At 35.8% G+C, this 19,716-nt stretch overlaps 1 protein-coding gene across 11 annotated transcripts in view; it reads left to right on the forward strand.

Moving 5' to 3' along the window:
• plekha5 (pleckstrin homology domain containing, family A member 5) overlaps positions 1-19,716 on the forward strand; it is a 461,083-nt gene that overhangs the window by 399,961 nt on the left and 41,406 nt on the right. For 9 of the 11 annotated variants that reach the window (XM_039769746.1, XM_039769747.1, XM_039769748.1 and 6 more), the window contains 5 exons: positions 890-1,001; positions 1,943-1,986; positions 2,611-2,799; positions 9,049-9,169; positions 12,911-13,026. In XM_039769746.1, coding sequence (XP_039625680.1) covers positions 890-1,001; positions 1,943-1,986; positions 2,611-2,799; positions 9,049-9,169; positions 12,911-13,026 — 582 coding nt within the window. The remainder of the gene's footprint in view (positions 1-889; positions 1,002-1,942; positions 1,987-2,610; positions 2,800-9,048; positions 9,170-12,910; positions 13,027-19,716) is intronic. The other 2 variants (XM_039769751.1, XM_039769753.1) reach the window with 1 other exon arrangement.

The following is a 19,716-nucleotide window of genomic DNA, read 5'->3' on the forward strand; positions in this document are numbered from 1 at the left end:
CCTCCTTATGCAAATCTTTTCTTTGTAAAATTGTCGGGATGGTGGATTTCGACATACTGTACATATTAGCGAGATCGGTCACACGAACAGCACTCTCATATTTCCACACAATCTCCATCTTCATTTCGATTGTGATCGCTTTCTTTACCTTCTCTTCCTTCCTTAGCAATTATGTGTCTTGTTTGCATGGTCTTAGTGAATTATAGAGGTAATGTATAGTGTATATATAGGTAAATCACTGCAATGACCGAAATTACGTCCACAGACACATGTATCTGGGTTCTGACTGACGCTACTAACGCTCTCGGTTGTTTGTTTACAATCGCACAAGCGGATACACGTGACCACATTCGGGTCGTAACACAAGATGTTGGTCGTAAATCAAAACAAAAATTTTTATTTTAAACTTCCCGATAATTTATTATAAATTTTATTAATAAAATCAACAACTAAAACACTTTTTTGAATAAATTCTTTATTTAATTTAAAGTACCGGCATGCAAAGTTACTTCTTCATCTGAAAGATGGCTCTGTGGTTTCGTCATTATTTACTTCCGTATTCATCGGCAAAACCGGCATTGTGCTGGAAATCTTGAATCTGAAACGATATTGTTGTATAAGCTGACCCCCATACTCCAAGCCAAAAATCTAGGACGAAATTCTCAGCTTATATTCCGGGATCTACGATAACTATTACAGTAACAGGTTTATCAGTATTGGAATGCTTCAAGTAACAAAAGTATGTTTTTATCTATAATTAACATAAGATTTTCAGGTTTCCACTGGTATCTTTGTTTTTTTATGTCCTTTAGGATAATGATATTGAGTGTGCCAATATTTTGGAATATCTACTATTTTATTTATTTTGGATTTTCTCCCTTTCTCTTAGACTGACTTGTCCAGTCAACAACACACTCAAATTCAAAAAGAGCTTTGGAGAATTCAAGATGTTATGGAAGCTTTGAATAAAAACAAGATACAGAGGAGTACAACAGATGCCGGTTAGTATATTTGCATCACTGTAAGCAATGTTGCAATTTGTTCCCAAAAATCAACAAAATTTGAAATTAAAAGTATTTGAGCAAATAAGATATATAATAGGCAGTAACATTTATTTTTTTTGCATTCCATCCTAGTTGTCTCCCAGTAGAGAATATTTTAGCTTGTTGATTATTATTTGATAGTATTTGCAAAATTAGGCAAATATAGAGCAATAAAACCTAAACCATTCAATCATTATATCTCTCTATTATAATAAAAAAAAAAAAAAACCTGAGACAAGACTTTTTGGAAAATTTTTTCAAGTCCTGCGAGAGACCTTGGCCTTGACATTTTTTCAAGTCATGCCCTCATCTCAACCATATACAACCACGTACATGGTACTTTCACCCCATTTGTGTGATTGCTTATGACACAGATTTTCTGCTCTCTCAGCTGTTATAAATTTTAGTATTAATCCATTGCAGAGAATTAAAATAAAGTTTTACTATTTATTAAAGGAAACATCTTGTTCTGATGGAGAACCAGGACTGTTCAATTTTAAAAATTATAAAACACATTAAAAAAATTCTCTGGCATACTGTAACGTATGAGTTCAACATTTGACAATGCAGATATTAGGGCCATATTTAATTTATAGCTTAGGATAATATCAAAGGTGTTTTATAAGGTTTCATGCAAGGAACTTTCGTCTTGATCTTCCCTTCTTTATAGTACATTTCATGAACATATATGGAGGCTCATAACCTGCCACTAAGTAGAATATGTCCCAAAAACAGAATGCAAATGTGATATAGCATGTCCTTCATTACTGGGTATCAGAACGTAATGGTTAATTTGGTTAAATCACTTGTGCACTCTGTGTGCTTAAATGTTTGTATGATTGTTTCAGAAGAGATCGTTCAAAAAAAAAAAGAAAAACTAAGAACTTTCTTCTCTTTAGGTTTCATGGGATGCAAGCCCATTTCTAGCAAGCAAAAAAATGAGGTGAGTCAGATGTGTGCTTTTGGAAATATGGAGCGGAGGGAGAGATATAAAATCTTAATCTTAGTCTTTTAGGTCAGTGTTAAATTATTTATAAAATTTTTACAATTTAGAGTAGATGTACACACAAAAACTTTCATAATTAATTGCACCTAAAATTATATAGCATTCTTACTATGACTACAGCAATGAAGTGATTTACTCCTCAAATTATTTTTAAACGAAAGTGTAAGACAATATACTCAAAATAAATACAAAATCTAATTGAATTATGGCAAATTGAAATCATAAAAGCAATTACTACATAAAGGAACATTTAAACAATAATTACAAGAATGATATTTGCAGGGAAATTGATTAGCTAGAAACTGAATCTTAGAAGCCTTCAATTCAATAGCAGGCTAGACTGTACAAACAAAAATATAGATTTTTTTTAATTTGGATGTGAGGTTGTTTATTTCAAAATTATAAAGATATTCATTATTGTAAACTTCTTGTATGGAGATGTTTTGTTAGCTTGACTTTCCCATTGTTTTCCAAAGCAGGTTTGTATTAGACTTATTATTGGTAACTCGTTTTCATGTTGAATCCATATTCTGTTTATCTCAATATGCAATCACTCTCCAGGAAGAGGAATCTGCCCCACCAAGACCTCCTCTCCCCCAATCTTACAATCTTTCTGAAAGGGCTCCAGTAGTGCCCCCACTTCCCACTGACAACATCCTGCTTCTCCATGCAAGCAGGAGTCTAGCTCAGCGGCTTGAGGACAGGAAGATCTACCATATGCAAGGATGCCCAAGAAATGGAACACATACTGTAAGTGGCAGAGTGCCACTGTGAAACCTGTGCCATGATCACTACCCTACCCTGAAGAGTATTCATCTTCATGTCTATCCATTTGATTTGGCATTTCTAACATTGCCATTCAAACTTTTTGAATAAGTTTATATAATGCAATTTTGAATGTGCTTCTAGTGCAAGAACTTGCCCTGTTTGTTTGCTTGAGCTTGCTTCATATTTTTTGTCATCAGATATTTTTATTATAATCATCCAAAATGCATACAATTAATACATTAAACAAAAACATCTTTTAAAGAGTAAACAAAGGGCAATTCCTGCCATTAACTGGACATCTCTTTTAATTAAGCATATAGTTTCATGATTTTATTAAGTCAGTCTAGACAACACAGGGATTGCGTTTTGGAACTGGAGTGCATTATAATTTCGTTTAAGTATTTTTTTTAAGTCATTAAAATTTGTAGTACAACTACAGCGACATGTTACCTGCTTCTCATTTTTCTTCCACCATATTCATTTATGTTTGAAATTATTTATACCATACACTGTATGCCTTGCACTGATAACCTGACACTGAAGGAAAATTGCATAGTGTCCACAAACAAAATATTAATTAGATCTTTCTGTTTGTTTTATGCTGAATAGTTGCTTTGCAGCATGTAGACACTGGTTTGATTCCTAGCTGGTCTACAAACCTTTTGAAGATTTTATTTACCAGTCATTTTCTTGATAGACTGCAGTTGCTATCTATGTTTCAAGACATGCTTTAAACTTGACAGACATCACTGTATTAGCTCAGTAGGATTATGTACACAGTAAGTTAATGTAATTAATAGAATGATGAAGCTTTAATTGGATACAACTTATGAAACAATATATAAATTAATATTTGAGTATTGAACCTAAGCGTTTTGTTTATCACATCATCAATTGCAATTCAAAGCCCTTCATTTTCCCATGAACTGTATATTTCTAATGTATTTGTAAGTTGATTAAGATTGTATTTACAAGCACACTTGTATAGAATTAGTAGCAATAAATTTTTTGATAATACCTTTGCTGTTTTAACTTAGAAAGCATATTGTATGCTGTTCTAAATAAACAAGTTTCACTTAAAACTTCACTCTCTAACTCCTCTTGATGACAGGGCAGATTAGTTTGCTTTAAGCTGAATTAGCATTCCCTGATTCAGCATGGCTTTAACTGGAGATTCCATCTAATGTTATTTAAACAAAAGCAGTACCACCTTGTTTTGTCAGCACTGGTATATACCACCTGTGTAGTACTAAGTACCATTGACCTCCATTACGAAGGCTTCAGGCTAACATTAGAACGTTTATAAACTGAAACATAACTCTTGTACATGTTTTTAGAAAATGTTTATTTCATTGTGCCATATTACATAGAATTTCAGTGGTGAACCTGCTTAAAGCAGTCATTTTGTAACCCGTTTGTATTTAAGATGTCCTTTGCTTTAAATATCTTTGTGGTATAGCAGGGTCCGTGGCAATTGTGCAATTGCAATAAATAGATAAGTGCTCAGGGTTTAGGTGTGTGTGTTAGCATGGCAGAGTGATCCAGTGTGTAAATTTGGATGATTGGACATGCAGGCACACATGGTTCAGTTGATTGACCCAATAGGCTGTAATCTGTGCCAGCACACCTGTAATACTTGAAAGTGTATGCAGAAGCCTGAGCAGAAAAGAGAGGAGAGGAGAAAATCCTGAGTGAGAGGGCAGTATTGGTTGCCTGAGCTTGTGTGAGGGAGAAGAGTGGTCGTTAGCCCCACAGAGAGGGAAGCAATTGGTGCTCCAGAGGTAGATTTTGCCCTGCTGAATTTACAGAGGTACAGTGGTCGTGGTGCTAAGGGAACGCATGAAGTAAAACATTTGAACATAAAATACATTACTGCATAGACAAAAATACGTATCTCATTCTTATCCCAGGGACTGCCTGTAAGTGCTACATAATTTGGAACCATTACAAACCAAGTAAATCATAAAACAATATACACTGTGTGCACAATTATTAGGCAAGTTGTATTTTTGAGGATTAATTTTAATATGGAACAAACACAGTGCTATCAGTCAATCCAAAATGTTAATAAACCTGAAACCTGAATGTTTCACAACGGAAATGTGAGTGTGAACATCATCAGGGGAATACATATGTGCGCACAATTATTAGGCAACTATTAGTGTGCAGATTTATTATGCAACTAAAGGAAAAATGAAAATTTCCCCATCTCACTTGTTTATTTTCATCTGTTATAGTGAGAATAATAAACAAACACCTCAAAATTTACAAATAAACATCTCTGACATTTCAAAAAAAATAAATCAATCAATCAATGACCAATATAGCCACCCTTCTTTCCAATAACAGTCATAAGCCTTTCCATTCATGGAGTCTGTCAGTTGATGATCAGCTTTTTGTGGAGCAGTGACTACAGCCTCCCAGACACTCTTCAGAGAGGTGTATTGTTTTTCTCCCCCGTAAATCTAGCGTTTAAGAAGTGCCCACAAGTTCTCGATAGGGTTTAGGTCAGATGAGGAAGGGGCCATGTCATTATTCCTTCATCTTTAAGGCCTTTACTGGCTGGCCACGCAGTGGAGAACTTCGATGCAAGTGATGGAGCATTGGCCTGCATAAAAATCATGGTCTTCTTCAAAGATGTAGACTTTTCCTGTATCACTGTTTGAAGAAAGTGTCTTTGAAAAACTGGCAGTAGGTTTGGGAGTTGATTTTGAGTTCATCTTCAATGCAAAAAGGTCCAACTAGCTCATCTTTAAAAATACCAGCTCATACCAGTACCCCACCTCCACATTGGAGTGGAGCTCTGTGCCCATTACTGATCCACAGGTCCATCCATCTGGTCCGTCAAGAGTCACTCTCATCTCATCGGTCCATAAAACCTTTGAAAAAAATCTGTCTTCAGATATTTCTTGGCCCAGTTTTGACGTTTCAACTTATGTTTCTTGTTCAGTGGTGGTTGGGTTTCAGCCCTCCTTACCTTGGCCATGTCTTTGAGCACTGAACACCTTGTACTTCTGGGCACTCCAGGTAGGTTGCAGCTCTGGAATATGAAAGTACTGGAGGATAATGGGTTCCTGGTAGCTTCACGTTTGATTCTTCTCAAATCTTTGGCAGCTAATTTGCGTCTTTTGTTCTCAACACGTTTCTTGCGACCCTGTTGACTATTTGCAACAAAATGTTTGATGGTTCTGTGATCACACACCAATATCTTAGCAATTCCAAAAGTGCTGCATCCCTCTGAAAGACTTTTTACAATTTTTGACTTTTCAGAGTCAGTTAAATCTCTTTTTTGGCCCATTTTGCCCGAGGAAAACTAGCTGCCTAATAATTCTGCACACCTTGATATAGGGTGTTGATCTCCTTAGGCCACACCCTCCCTCATTACACAAATACACATTACCTGACGTGCTTAAATCCAATAAGCATTCAAGTTAATACAGCTTGGAGTTGGAATATACGCATTAAAAATGATGATATGGTCAAAATACTCACTTGCCTAATAATTGTGCACACAATGTATCTGTAATCTGAGAAAATACACCAGGTTATAGAATGTGTACTGTATATACTGTATACATATGTCTGCTTGTTGATGTTCAGTCTTTAACAGTACAGAAGAAGCACACTTGTTTCATTGATTTATTAGAGACTCAAATCAAATGTACATGTTTATTATATAATAGTAACAACAAAAGCAGCTCACCTTTCAAAATGCTAAATGCAGGGAGGACCTGGAATCAAACCAGCAATGTCTCGATTACAAAGCAGCAGTTCTTACCCCTGCAGCAGCGAAACAGATATCCACAAGACACCCGCATTTCCACTGTGAAAAACAGAAACACATGCATTCAAATGCCTTTACTTTGTACTGATTGATATTTGGGTTTCAGTTTTCACACATTGACAGCAACATGTAAATTCAACTATTTCTTTTTCATTGATTTTATTCTTGAGTTATAAATATATATATATATATTATATATATATATATGTGTGTATATATATATACCCCGATCTACATACTCAGACAAACCACATGCCGTGGAGCAATGGTAGAGGCTTCGCCTCTAGCGCCAACATCCGAGGTTCGATTCCCGAGAGGGGGTGCACTGAGTATGTACGCGCGCTTCCCGATTCATTTTACCCTCGCATCCCCTTGGTTTGAAACGTATGAAAAAATATGCAGTTAACGCAGAAAAACAGACCACCAATTGAAGCTTTATGAATAATGGATATTTTATTCGCCGTCAATGATTGTTTTGGTAAAGCCATACTCAGTGTATTCATTAGATGAACAGTAAAAAAGTAAGAGTGAGGGGAGGGTGACTTATTGAGGCATGCAGGCGAAACCACAATAGCACGTGGGCTCGATGCGTCGGTGCACGTCAACTCGATCTGAATTGCGCGATCACAATCGAAAAAATATATCTTTTCAAGTTCTATTTAGTCGACACAAATATCTTTGGTTGGAATGTAAGGCGAATTTACTCTTTACATTTGTATCGTGAAGAAAAATTTATGCAATGATGCCTACATTTAACTTACATTCCTACCAAAGATATTCCTTCTATTTAAAATTTAAATAGAACTTGAACAGATACGATAGTTCATAATATCCACGCAGACTTGCACATAAGAGCGGGAGTCATCCGTTTTAACAAACTGCGTATTGCACTGATACGAAATAGCCTGCCCATTTAATTATTTAGGAATGGATAAATAAATTAAGATTTTGTACAAATAATGTTTTTCATTTTTCTTCCTTGATGGATTCTGGCACCCCCAGCAACAGTTGTTACCTGAAAGGGAACACAGTTTGATCTTAATTTCTTCTTGTTCTTGAGAGAGGTTTTAGATTTGACGTGGTTATTGCAAGTATCTTTTCGTGTCCAGTCTATAGTATGCTGGCAAAACTTGTGGAAAAGTCATTGTCCAGATTTGTAAAAGTCGCTGGAATATTGTGCCCTCAGTTTTGCAGTTAAGCTTGTGTTTGTTAGTTTTTCCGACATCGTTATGGTATCTGATACTGCTCGCTTCAACATTTCTGTCTTGTGCCTTTAACGAGAAAACATACAGGAAACACACGCACAAACAGATAGATGCATGACTAAATTTCTACAAGGAAGTGTGTTCGCTTGAAAAACAACAAACTAGAAAATAGTATCTGAATGACAGAACTAGATTATTCAATAGTTTAATTTATTGAGAAGTTTTGTAACAGTCACCCCTTCTGTCTGTAAATTCCGCACATTAACGTTTTTAAATCTAAGATCCATTTTTTATGCATTAATTCCGTGATTCCGTCTGTGTTTTCCGCATCACGGAAATCATAGGGCCCTATATTTGGACTTCAGTCTTCACACATTACACGTCACCATTTTGTGGTTATTACTATAGCATATAAAAAAAATGTGTTTTGGTTATGTGTTCAACATGCCTCGCAAGAAATCTCATCCTACATTTACACAGATCGTTGTAAACATGGAACACACATGAAATGTATGTATTTCAAATAACAATATATAATTTTCCTATACAATTCCAGACACCTCACTCCTAGATAAACAGACTTCAGCTGTGAGTATTTTGTGTCTGACTTCAGCTTCCTTGGTAGGGGATCAAATAGCAGGCTGTCTGCCTGTGGGCAATTGACGCAGTGATGAAGAGGTGCAAATAAAATTAAGGTAGCCCCGCATTACAAATATTTTCGCAGGCTTCAGGGATTCTAGTTAAGTTGTTTTGAGAACATATCAATATAATCAAATATCACTTTTTGAGTCAAAATAATGTCAATATTAATTTAAGTCAGCTGTATGTGTAGTACAATTAAATTAGTCAGCATAGAGTATGCATACCACAGATGTTAATCATGGGAAAATGATATATACCCAATAGAAAAAAAATAATTCTCAGGCTTTTCTGAATAGGTAAGGCAGTGCATCTAGAAGACTGAATATCTGAGAACTGTTTGATGGAAACTGTCTATAAATATTGTAAATATATGCTTTTTCCTTTTTGCTGTGCTTTTTTTTTCTTTTATATTTCCATTATTCCTCCTTACAGTCATTTGCATGCACATATTTCTCATGAAGTGGTGGTGTTTTCATGTAATATAAATAATCACACTTAAATATACTGCTGCACTTATTTTATATCTATGGAATTTGCTAAAGTTCAAGACTTCGTGATTTTTTCCTAATCTTATTTAACATGTATTTTGACGGTGCAAAGGGCCCTGATTATCGTCTTTACAAAAGTGAACCAGAGTTAACAACTGTTGCAGAAGTAGATGAAACCAATGGAGAAGACAGAACTGACACAGGAACTGAAAAAGAATCCCCAAGTGCAAAAGGTAAAATAGATATTTTAATTCATACTTTTTTGTATACAAGCCAACTTCCAACATTTTAAGCTATATAATAGAACATTAGAACACTCTAGACAAGAACAGGCCATTCAGCCCAACAAAGCTCGCCAGTCCTATCCACTTATTTCTTCCAAAAAAACATCATGTCAAGTTTTGAAAGTCCCTAAAGTCTTACTGTCTACCAGACTACCTGGTAGCTGATTCCAAGTGTCTATCGTTCTTTGTGTAAAGAAAACCTTCCTAATGTTTGTGCGAAATTTACCCTGAACAAGTTTCCAACTGTGTTCCCCTGTTCTTGATGAACTCATTTTAAAATAACAGTCTCAATCCACTGTACTAATTCCCTTTATAATTTTAAACACTTCAGTCATGTCACCTCTTAGTCTTCTTTTGCTTAAACTGTATAGGCTCAGCTCTTTTAATCTTTCCTCATAATTCAAACCCTGTACAACAACAACATTTATTTATATAGCACATTTTCATACAAAAATTGTAGCTCAAAGTGCTTTACATAATGAAGAATAGAAGAATAAAAGACACAGAAAATAAAATAAGTCAACATTAATTAACATAGAATAAGAGTAAGGTCCGATGGCCAGGGTGGACAGAAAAAAGAAAAAAAAACTCCAGGCAGCTGGAGAAAAAAAATAAAATCTGCAGGGATTCCAGACCATGAGACCGCCCAGTCCCCTCTGGCCATTCTACCTAACATAAGTGAAACAGTCCTCTTTGGATTTAGGTTTCTCACGGAAGGACTTGGTGATGATGGTCAGGTAGACTTCTGGCTTTTAGTCCATCAATGTTGGAGCATCATGATGCTTTGACCTTGCGCCACCACAAAAAAAAACGGAAAAAGAAACAGAAGAGAGAGCAGGGGTCAGTACGGATTTTAGAGCCACCATGAATAGTTATTATGAAGAATTGAACATACAGAGTATCATGATTAAGTTAAAGTGAAGTTATGAAAAGGCCATGTTAAAGTAATGCGTTTTCAGCAGTGTTTTAAAATGCTCCACTGTATTAGCCTGGCAAATTCCTATTGGCAGGCTATTCCAGATTTTAGCTGCTTAACAGCAGAAGGCTGCCTCACCACTTCTTTTAAGTTTAGCTTTTGGAATTGTAAGGAGACACTCATTTCAGGATCTAAGGTTACGATTTGGAATATAGGGTGTCAGACATTCCGATATGTAAGATGGAGCGAGATTATTTAAGGCTTTATAAACCATAAGCAGAATTTTAAAGTCAATTCTGAAAGACACAGGTAACCAGTGTAGTGACATCAAAACTGGAGAAATGTGTTTGGATTTTCTTTTCCTAGTTAGAATTCTAGCAGCTGCATTCTACACTTGTTGCAAATGATTTATGTCTTTTTTGGGTAGTCCTGAGAGGAGTGCGTTACAGTAATCTAAGCGACTAAAAACAAAAGCGTGAATTAATTTCTCAGCATCTTTCAGTGATATAAGAGGTCTAACATTTTCTATGTTTCTTAAGTGAAAAAATGCTGTCTTAGTTGTCTGATGAATATGCGATTTAAAATTCAGGTTACAGTCAACAGTTACCCCTAAGTTTTTTACTTCCATCTTAACTTTTAATCCTAATGCATCAAGTTTATTTCTGATAACCTCATTGAATCCATTATTGCCAATCACTAAAATTTCAGTTTTCTCTTTATTTAGCTTGAGAAAATTACTATTCATCCATTCAGAAATACCAGTGAGACATTGTGTTAGTGAATCGAGAGAGTTGGTGCCTTCAGGTGCTATTGATAAATACAGCTGTGTGTCATCGGCATAGCTGTGGTAGCTCACGTTGTAACCTGAGATAATCTGACCTAACGGAAGCATATAGATTGAGAAGAGCATCGGACCCAGGATAGAGCCTTGTGAAACACCATATAGAATATCATGTGTTTTTGAGTTGTGATTACCACAACTAACAAAGAATTTTCTCCCTGCCAAGTAGGATTTAAACCAATGTAAGACACTGCCAGAGAAGCCCACCCATTGACTAAGGCAATTTCTAAAAAATATTGTGATCAATGGTGTCAAATGCAGCACTCGGATCGAGGAGGATGAGAACAGATAAATGGCCTCTGTCTGCATTTACCCGCAAGTCATTTACTACTTTAACGAGTGCAGTTTCTGTTCTGTGATTTGTTCTAAAACCTGATTGAAATTTATCAAGAATAGCATGTTTATTGAGGTGGTCATTTAACTGCATAATGACTGCCTTCTCTAGAATTTTACTTAAGAAGGGCAGGTTAGAGATGGGTCTGAAATTTTCAAAAGCAGAGGGGTCAAGATTATTATTCTTGAGTAGGCGTTTAACAGTCTTAAGACAGTCTGGGAAGACACCCGTATTTAATGATGAATTTACTATGTCAAGAATATTATCCCTGGATAATAAATAGCCCTGGAATCAACCTAGTTGCTCTTCTCTGGACCTTTTCTAGTGCAGCTATGTCCTTTGTAGCCTGGAGATCAAAACTGCACACAGTACTCAAGATGAGGCCTCACCAGTGTATTAATAAGGTTGAGCATAACCTCCTTGGACGTACTCCACACACCATGCTATATAACCTAACATTCTGTTTGCCTTCGTAATGGCTTCTGAACACTTTCAGGAAGTCGATAGCTTAGATCCTTCTCATAAGGTGTACTCTTGATTTTCTGAGCGCCCATTGTGCATTCAAACCTAACATTTTTACTTCCTATGTGAAATACTTAACATTTACTGACATTAAATTTCATCTGCCACAAATCTGCCCAAGCTTGTATGCTATCCAAGTCCTTCTGTAATGATGCAACAGATTCCAAATTATCTGCTAATCCATCTAACTTGGTATCATCTGCAAATTTAACCAGCTTGTTACTTATATTCCTATCTAAATCATTTATATATATATATATATATATTAAAAATAGCAGCGGCCCTAGCACTGACCCCTGTGGAACACCACTCTTAACATCAGCCAATTCTGAAGAGGTTCCTCGCACCATCACCTTCTGCTTCCTGTGTCTGAGCCAATTCTGCACCCATCTAAGAACATCACCCTGAACCCCCACTTCTTTTAATTTGATGCCCAACCTCTCATGCGGCACCTTATCAAATGCTTTCTGAAAGTCAAGATAAATAAATATGCTCCACTTTGATCGTATCCTTTTGTTGCCTCCTCATAGAATTCCAGCATGTTAGTAAAACACAACCTTGTGAACCCATGCTGACTGTTCAGAGCAACTCCTGTCCTTGCCAGGTGTTGCTCAATCTTATCCTTAATAATTCCTTCCATTAATTTTCCTGTGATGCATGTAATAATAATAATAATCATAGTAACTCATATAATAACTCATGACAGCATATGCAGAGGCTTTTTGGCTGTATGCATCAGTGGTATCCTATAAGGGGCAGTCACAAGAGATATTGAAAGACTGCAAGAAAACTGTTAATGTTCAATGTTTATTTTTGTTGTAATGTTTTTCTCTTGTATTATTGCCAATTATTCATTGTTATTTTAGCAATAAGTATACTTATTTTTTTCCCAATGTTTTTGTAATGTATGTGCATAAAATATGCATGACAAATGAATGACATATAAATGACAAATGTATATGTAATATGTGTATGTATAGGAAATTTATTTTATCTATTCATTTATTATATTTATTTCTGTAAACAGAAATATTAATTAACAGATGTCATTTTGTGTGTTTTTCTTTTTATTTAAAGGCGTTTCATATCCTGTGGGCATAGTGCCTCCTCGAACAAAATCTCCAATGCCTGAGTCTTCAACAATTGCTTCCTATGTCACCTTAAGAAAAGGCAAAAAACTTGACACAAGAATGGTAAGGTTCACTAAACAGCAAGCATGCAATAGGAGTCATTACTTGATAGACATTTTTTTTGTAAGCATATTTATATCAAATTAGCCAACAATTAAGAGAATAACAGTGCCAGCAGAACCCAACATCGCAATCCTGTAAAAAAATATAAATAAATAAAGGTGGTATGGGGACACAGCAAGCATCCAAAACACAGGGACAGTAGGACACTCCCAGAACATATGAAAAAACTGAATTGGAGGAACAGAGGCTCAAAATATCCCACAGGAAAACTATTGCAAGGAGTGAATTGTAAGCATTAAATTAAGCAAATTAAATTGGGTCTGCTGCTGGGTGTTTTTTTGTTTTTTTTAAGTGGGAAAGCTGTTTTTGAAGATAATATTCAATGCAAAAGAGAGAGAATGGTAAATTACATATGAAAACTGTAAGTATCAGTATGGGTTTGAGAAGTAGGAGGGGATCAAACCTCAACAGATGGAATATTCAGGGTTTCATGTCATCAAAAATCTTATCAAATGTTGTATCCAACCTGGGAAAAAGATTGGACTGCCCCCATAATAGAGAAGTACAGTGTGGACAGTAGGCATGTGAGAGTGCTAAACTGGGCATAATCTTCATTGCCTCTTCACCCTATACGATATGCCAAATGCATTTAAGATTTACTAGCATAAATTAGCGGAGCAGTACTTAAATTCCATTGAGGCAAGTAGGAGAAAATAAAAAGATCTGGATGAAACTGCACTGGCTTCAGTTGAAAACCACAACATGGGATTGTCAACTCCAGACTAATTTACATTTCCAAATCAGATAAAGACACATTTCCTACCAAATACCCACCATGACCACTTGTGGTTCAAGATGAAATGTCTTACACTGTTGCAAAGAAATCTGGATGAGATGGTTATATCTTTAGCAACTAACTGTAGTGTTTTAATGAGAAAAGAAAGAGAACTAAAAAAATTTAAAAGGTGGTGTGTGGGTTAGTTTTAATATTAATAATAGCCAGTCTGCATTACAAGGATAAGGGGATAAATTTTATTTTAAATGTTTGCCTGTAGTGTGATGCATTTATATTACATAGAAACAAGGAAATATAGATACAAGGTATTTACTTTACTGAAATGCATGGAAGGAAGACAGACTTACATGGAGAGCATATTGTACTTTGACAATTCATTTTGTAGCCATTTAGGTCAAAGCAGGCATAACCTAGGAAGAGCAAAATATCTCAAGTACATCAAAACGTTTTATGGTTAGTGTAGTACAACATGTAATAGATGATATCAGGTCAGCGCTACACACCATAATGTCTTCATGTTCAAGGAAATTAACATGAGTAGGGGTATGACAGACATACCAATCTAGTGGCTTTGAAAATCTTCATAACGTCTCTGAGTTAGTAATAATATAGCATCTTAATCAAGTTAATTTAACCATCCTCTGCCAGAGGGAGTTCTAGTTCATATAGTTAAATGCCATTTCAGAATCTACTCTGAGAAAGACCCATGAAAGGGACAAGGCAGTGAGACTTAATTTAAAACAAGTCCACGGACATCTGACCTAGCAGTTGTTGGTTTGCTGTTGGCAGACATGCTTCATGTGCTCCCAGCTCTTAAAACAACGACAAGAGACAAGCAAAACACACAGCTCGCCAGCAGCAAAAAGCCTGCAGATGATCAGACTGCTTCTCCTTAGCATCCGTTCAGCCAACCTAATCCTCGCCCCCCACCCCCTTCACAATGCAAGCGACAGATGCGAAGTGGCAAAAGGACAGCTGCTGTACAGGCTTTGAAATGATCGGGCAGCAAGACAAGCAGTACAGGCAGCTTGCCAGCAGCCGAAAGACAGCTGATGATCCAACAGCATCTCCTTAGCGTGCGTTCAGCCGCACTCCCTTCACAACGCGAGCAGCTTTATACATCCTGCATGAAAGAGATGTAACCATGGCCGGGGACAGAAATAAAGTATTGTTTTTGCAAAAGATTTAAAAATAAAAGTGAAAATAATGCATATGTAACAATTTCCATGAAACGGTAACAATCTCTTTAAATTGTATATTCGGTAAACCAAACCCGGGGGTGGGTGAGCAAAGAGAGCAGGGGGCAGAGCCCCCTAGTCTTCTATAAAACTAAATCACTATCACAGTGTAAAGACCTGCCTTATATGACAAGCTGGCATCATAATTCTTTAAAACAAGAATTCAGAGTTTCATACAGTATAGCAGCACCTACATACAATACCAGACTTACAACTGACATATATTCAAAATACCAAATAATATCATTACATGGTAATCGATGGTTTATTGTTATTAATATACATTTTATTAAGTTACAAGCTGTGTTATCCGGCTTCTCTCAGAAAATTTCCTAAGACAAGGGGCCTCAGTTATAGTACTTTTGGTTAATCTGATGTAGCAGGAGAACTATACGTTTAAGTCTAATATTTGTAGTTTATTTTAAAAAGGGCTAATATTATTACTGTAGTTCACTGGAGTTGCTTAGTCTTGAACATGCAACATACAATTGCCCTTGAATAAAACATTTCTACCTTTTCTATTGACTTGACTTTTGTTGATTATCAATGCGAAAGATCATTTACAGGAAACTATCTGTTTGAATTGAAACAGGTTATCAGCAGTAAGAATGGGAATTTTGAATATGTATGTCCACCTGCCTTGCGCATGTGCTTGCTATGTTCCAGTGTCCCTGCAATCCTGTTTAGGATAAAGCAGCTTCAGAAAATGGAGGGATGAATTATTTATTATTATTATTATTATTATTATTATTACACAGGTATTACTTTTTGTAATTTTTGTCAGTTGTTTCTTCAAGCCCCTTTTTTGGCAATAGAAATACCAGACAATAAAGTTATAACACTGAATTGCATCTTATTTTAAATTCATGCAAAGAGCATTGATGTTCACAGGCTGTACACTTAGGTGGCCCATGCCATGAATCAAATTTTCAAAATGCTTATATACTAAAATGCTTGAATGGCATTCTGAATTGCACCACCCCACACCTCCTTGACCCAAGAGGCCAGAGATTGGATTAAGCGGTTTTGACCATGGAAGGAGATGTAAAAATTCATTGGAATATAAACCTATATTTAATGGAACCTCTCTGTAAAATACCAATGAACAGATTTTTCTGTGTTATGAGAATAATGTGTCATGAGATTTACAGTAATACTGTACATCACACCATACTGTGAGTCAGAGTAATGATCACGACTAGATTCTACTTTGTAGGAGGTCCACAGCATGAAAAGCAAATTCACAGAATCAAGAAAGTTTTAGCCTTACTTTCAAGTCAGTAAATGTTTGTATATGGTGTATGACACAAAATATCAACGTATGTAGTATGTATTGTTGCAACCCGAGGAAGAAAACAGTGGCAAACTGAATAAAGTTTGTTGATTCTGTATTAACACAACAGTGTATGTTTCAGTACACACTGTACACATTTCAGCATATAGTGTAAGCTTTTCTATATATTGTGAATGAAACAAAGTCTCACTGTATAGTGCATGTTTTGTTATATTGTGTATTTGTTTTAGTACAGTGTAAACATTTTGGTATTTCCTGGTGTATGTATTGTGATGAATGAATGTAATTCCAAATGTCACCTTATAGGAAAAAAGTAATATTGTGAACTATGTGTATAGTCAGGTTAGTGCAATTTTAAAGTGCTTGCTTCTGATACACTTTGCTTTAACTGCATGCTGTTTGAAATCATTTAATGAGAAACTTCTGATACATTTTTCCAGAGATTTAAATTCTATTTAATTCTGAAAGCAACAAACTAATATGCCAAACAGAGAAGTAGATTTTCTGTTTCCATTGAAGACCACATAGGTAGTACTCAGCATATCCATACCAAAAAACAGAAAGTTGTTGAAAAGTATAACTGTTCAACACCAGGACAAGAGAAAATTTAACTAAATAAAAGATGTTTATGAGCTTGAATAAATTATGGTTGTATAGGGCATTCTATATAGGACAAGCAATGTAAATGTGGTTGTAGACAGCATTGTAACAAAGCAATATACCCCAAGAAAGAACATAAGTTATTGTTTAAAGTACCTTATTAAATGATGGGCTTTGAAGCCTATGACTGAGAAAAGAAACGCTGTTTTATTTAAATATTTTCAGTTGATACATTAAGAAATTTAATTTCTAAATTAATAGTTTATTTATTTGAAATTTTTTATTCTTATTAATCTTATTACTCTTGCAATATGACATCAATATTTAACTTAATGGACAAGTTTAGTATTTTTCAAGTTATTTCTTCACAATCATGGTATTTATTATTTTTCCACATAAAATTGTGTTCTAAAGTGAAGCATTTTTTTTCCATAAATTTTAAAAATATTGAGTCTGTATAAGTAGATTACAATAGGACTAATGGATGCACAGATCCATAAGTGAATGAGCCTTAAAACTTACCAAATGCATCCACTTTGAAGCAGCAAAGATTTCAGTCCTTGTGATACACCAACTTATATTCTATTTATAATCCTACTTTTGCCTCTGCAATTCTGTTTTTTCAACAGTTATGTTCTGCCACGTCTTGTAATAATAGACAGATGCCCTCTCACATCATATGAGTATTTTTTCCTAAAAAGTGCTTACATTTCGCCCACTAAATTCTGTGCTGTTATTTTAGATAGCCTATTGAGTGAGATTTACACTGCAGGACAGTGCAGAGAAAAAAACACACAACTGTATCAATGTTCTTTGTATAGATAGCAGGAAAACCATTCAACAGCCCATTGATCACACAAATTAGGAAAAAAATATATGGGTTCTTGAACATACAGTGGTGTGAAAAACTATTTGCCCCCTTCCTGATTTCGTATTCTTTTGCATGTTTGTCACAAAAAATGTTTCTGATCATCAAACACATTTAACCATTAGTCAAATATAACACAAGTAAACACAAAATGCAGTTTTTAAATGATGGTTTTTATCATTTAGGGAGAAAAAATCCAAACCTACATGGCCCTGTGTGAAAAGTAATTGCCCCTTGTTAAAAAATAACCTAACTGTGGTGTATCACACCTGAGTTCAATTTCCGTAGCCACCCCGAGGCCTGATTACTGCCACACCTGTTTCAATCAAGAAATCACTTAAATAGGAGCTGCCTGACACAGAGAAGTAGACCAAAAGCACCTCAAAAGCTAGACATCATGCCAAGATCCAAAGAAATTCAGGAACAAATGAGAACAGAAGTAATTGAGATCTATCAATCTATCTATCTGGTAAAGGTTATAAAGCCATTTCTAAAGCTTTGGGACACCAGTGAACCACAGTGAGAGCCATTATCCACAAATGGCAAAAACATGGAACAGTGGTGAACCTTCCCAGGAGTGGCCGGCCGACCAAAATTACCCCAAGAGCGCAGAGACGACTCATCCGAGAGGTCACAAAAGACCCCAGGACAACGTCTAAAGAACTGCAGGCCTCACTTGCCTCAGTTAAGGTCAGTGTTCACGACTCCACCATAAGAAAGAGACTGGGCAAAAACGGCCTGCATGGCAGATTTCCAAGATGGAACTAATGTTAAGCAAAAAGAACATTAGGGCTCGTCTCAATTTTGCTAAGAAACATCTCAATGATTGCCAAGACTTTTGGGAAAATACCTTGTGGACTGATAAGACAAAAGTTGAACTTTTTGGAAGGCAAATGTCCCGTTACATCTGGCGTAAATGGAACACAGCATTTCAGAAAAAGAACATCATACCAACAGTAAAATATGGTGGTGGTAGAGTGATGGTCTGGGGTTGTTTTGCTGCTTCAGGACCTGGAAGGCTTGCTGTGATAGATGGAACCATGAATTCTACTGTCTACCAAAAAATCCTGAAGGAGAATGTCCAGCCATCTGTTCGTCAACTCAAGCTGAAGCGATCTTGGGTGCTGCAACAGGACAATGACCCAAAACACACCAGCAAATCCACCTCTGAATGGCTGAAGAAAAACAAAATGAAGACTTTGGAGTGGCCTAGTCAAAGTCCTGACCTGAATCCAATTGAGATGCTATGGCATGACCTTAAAAAGGCGGTTCATGCTAGAAAACCCTCAAATAAAGCTGAATTACAATAATTCTGCAAAGATGAGTGGGCCAAAATTCCTCCAGAGCGCAGTAAAAGACTCATTGCAAGTTATCGCAAACGCTTGATTGCAGTTATTGCTGCTAAGGGTGGCCCAACCAGTTATTAGGTTCAATTACTTTTTCACACAGGGCCATGTAGGTTTGGATTTTTTTTCTCCCTAAATAATAAAAACCATCATTTAAAAACTGCATCTTGTGTTTACTTGTGTTATATTTGACTAATGGTTAAATGTGTGTGATGATCAGAAACATTTTGTGTGACAAACATGCAAAAGAATAAGAAATCAGGAAGGGGGCAAATAGTTTTTCACACCACTGTATGACAGTTGAAACACCTCATTGTTTTTATTTAGTCAACACCACAAAAAACTGAAGGGACAAAAAAACTTTTCATTTTTTTCTTAAAATAATTTTTAGAATTTCTAATTTACACACTTTGATAAGAAATGTAAAAAATGTAAACAGGTACAAACTGTCCAATCTATTTAAAGTACTAGATTTACTTTCAATGAAATATTTTTATTTAGTTATAATATACAGTTCTTGTTTCCATGTATTTTCATTAACCCATTGG

The sequence above is a fragment of the Polypterus senegalus genome, chromosome 11 (genome assembly GCF_016835505.1).
Source record: "Polypterus senegalus isolate Bchr_013 chromosome 11, ASM1683550v1, whole genome shotgun sequence".
NCBI classification, from domain to species: domain Eukaryota; kingdom Metazoa; phylum Chordata; class Cladistia; order Polypteriformes; family Polypteridae; genus Polypterus; species Polypterus senegalus.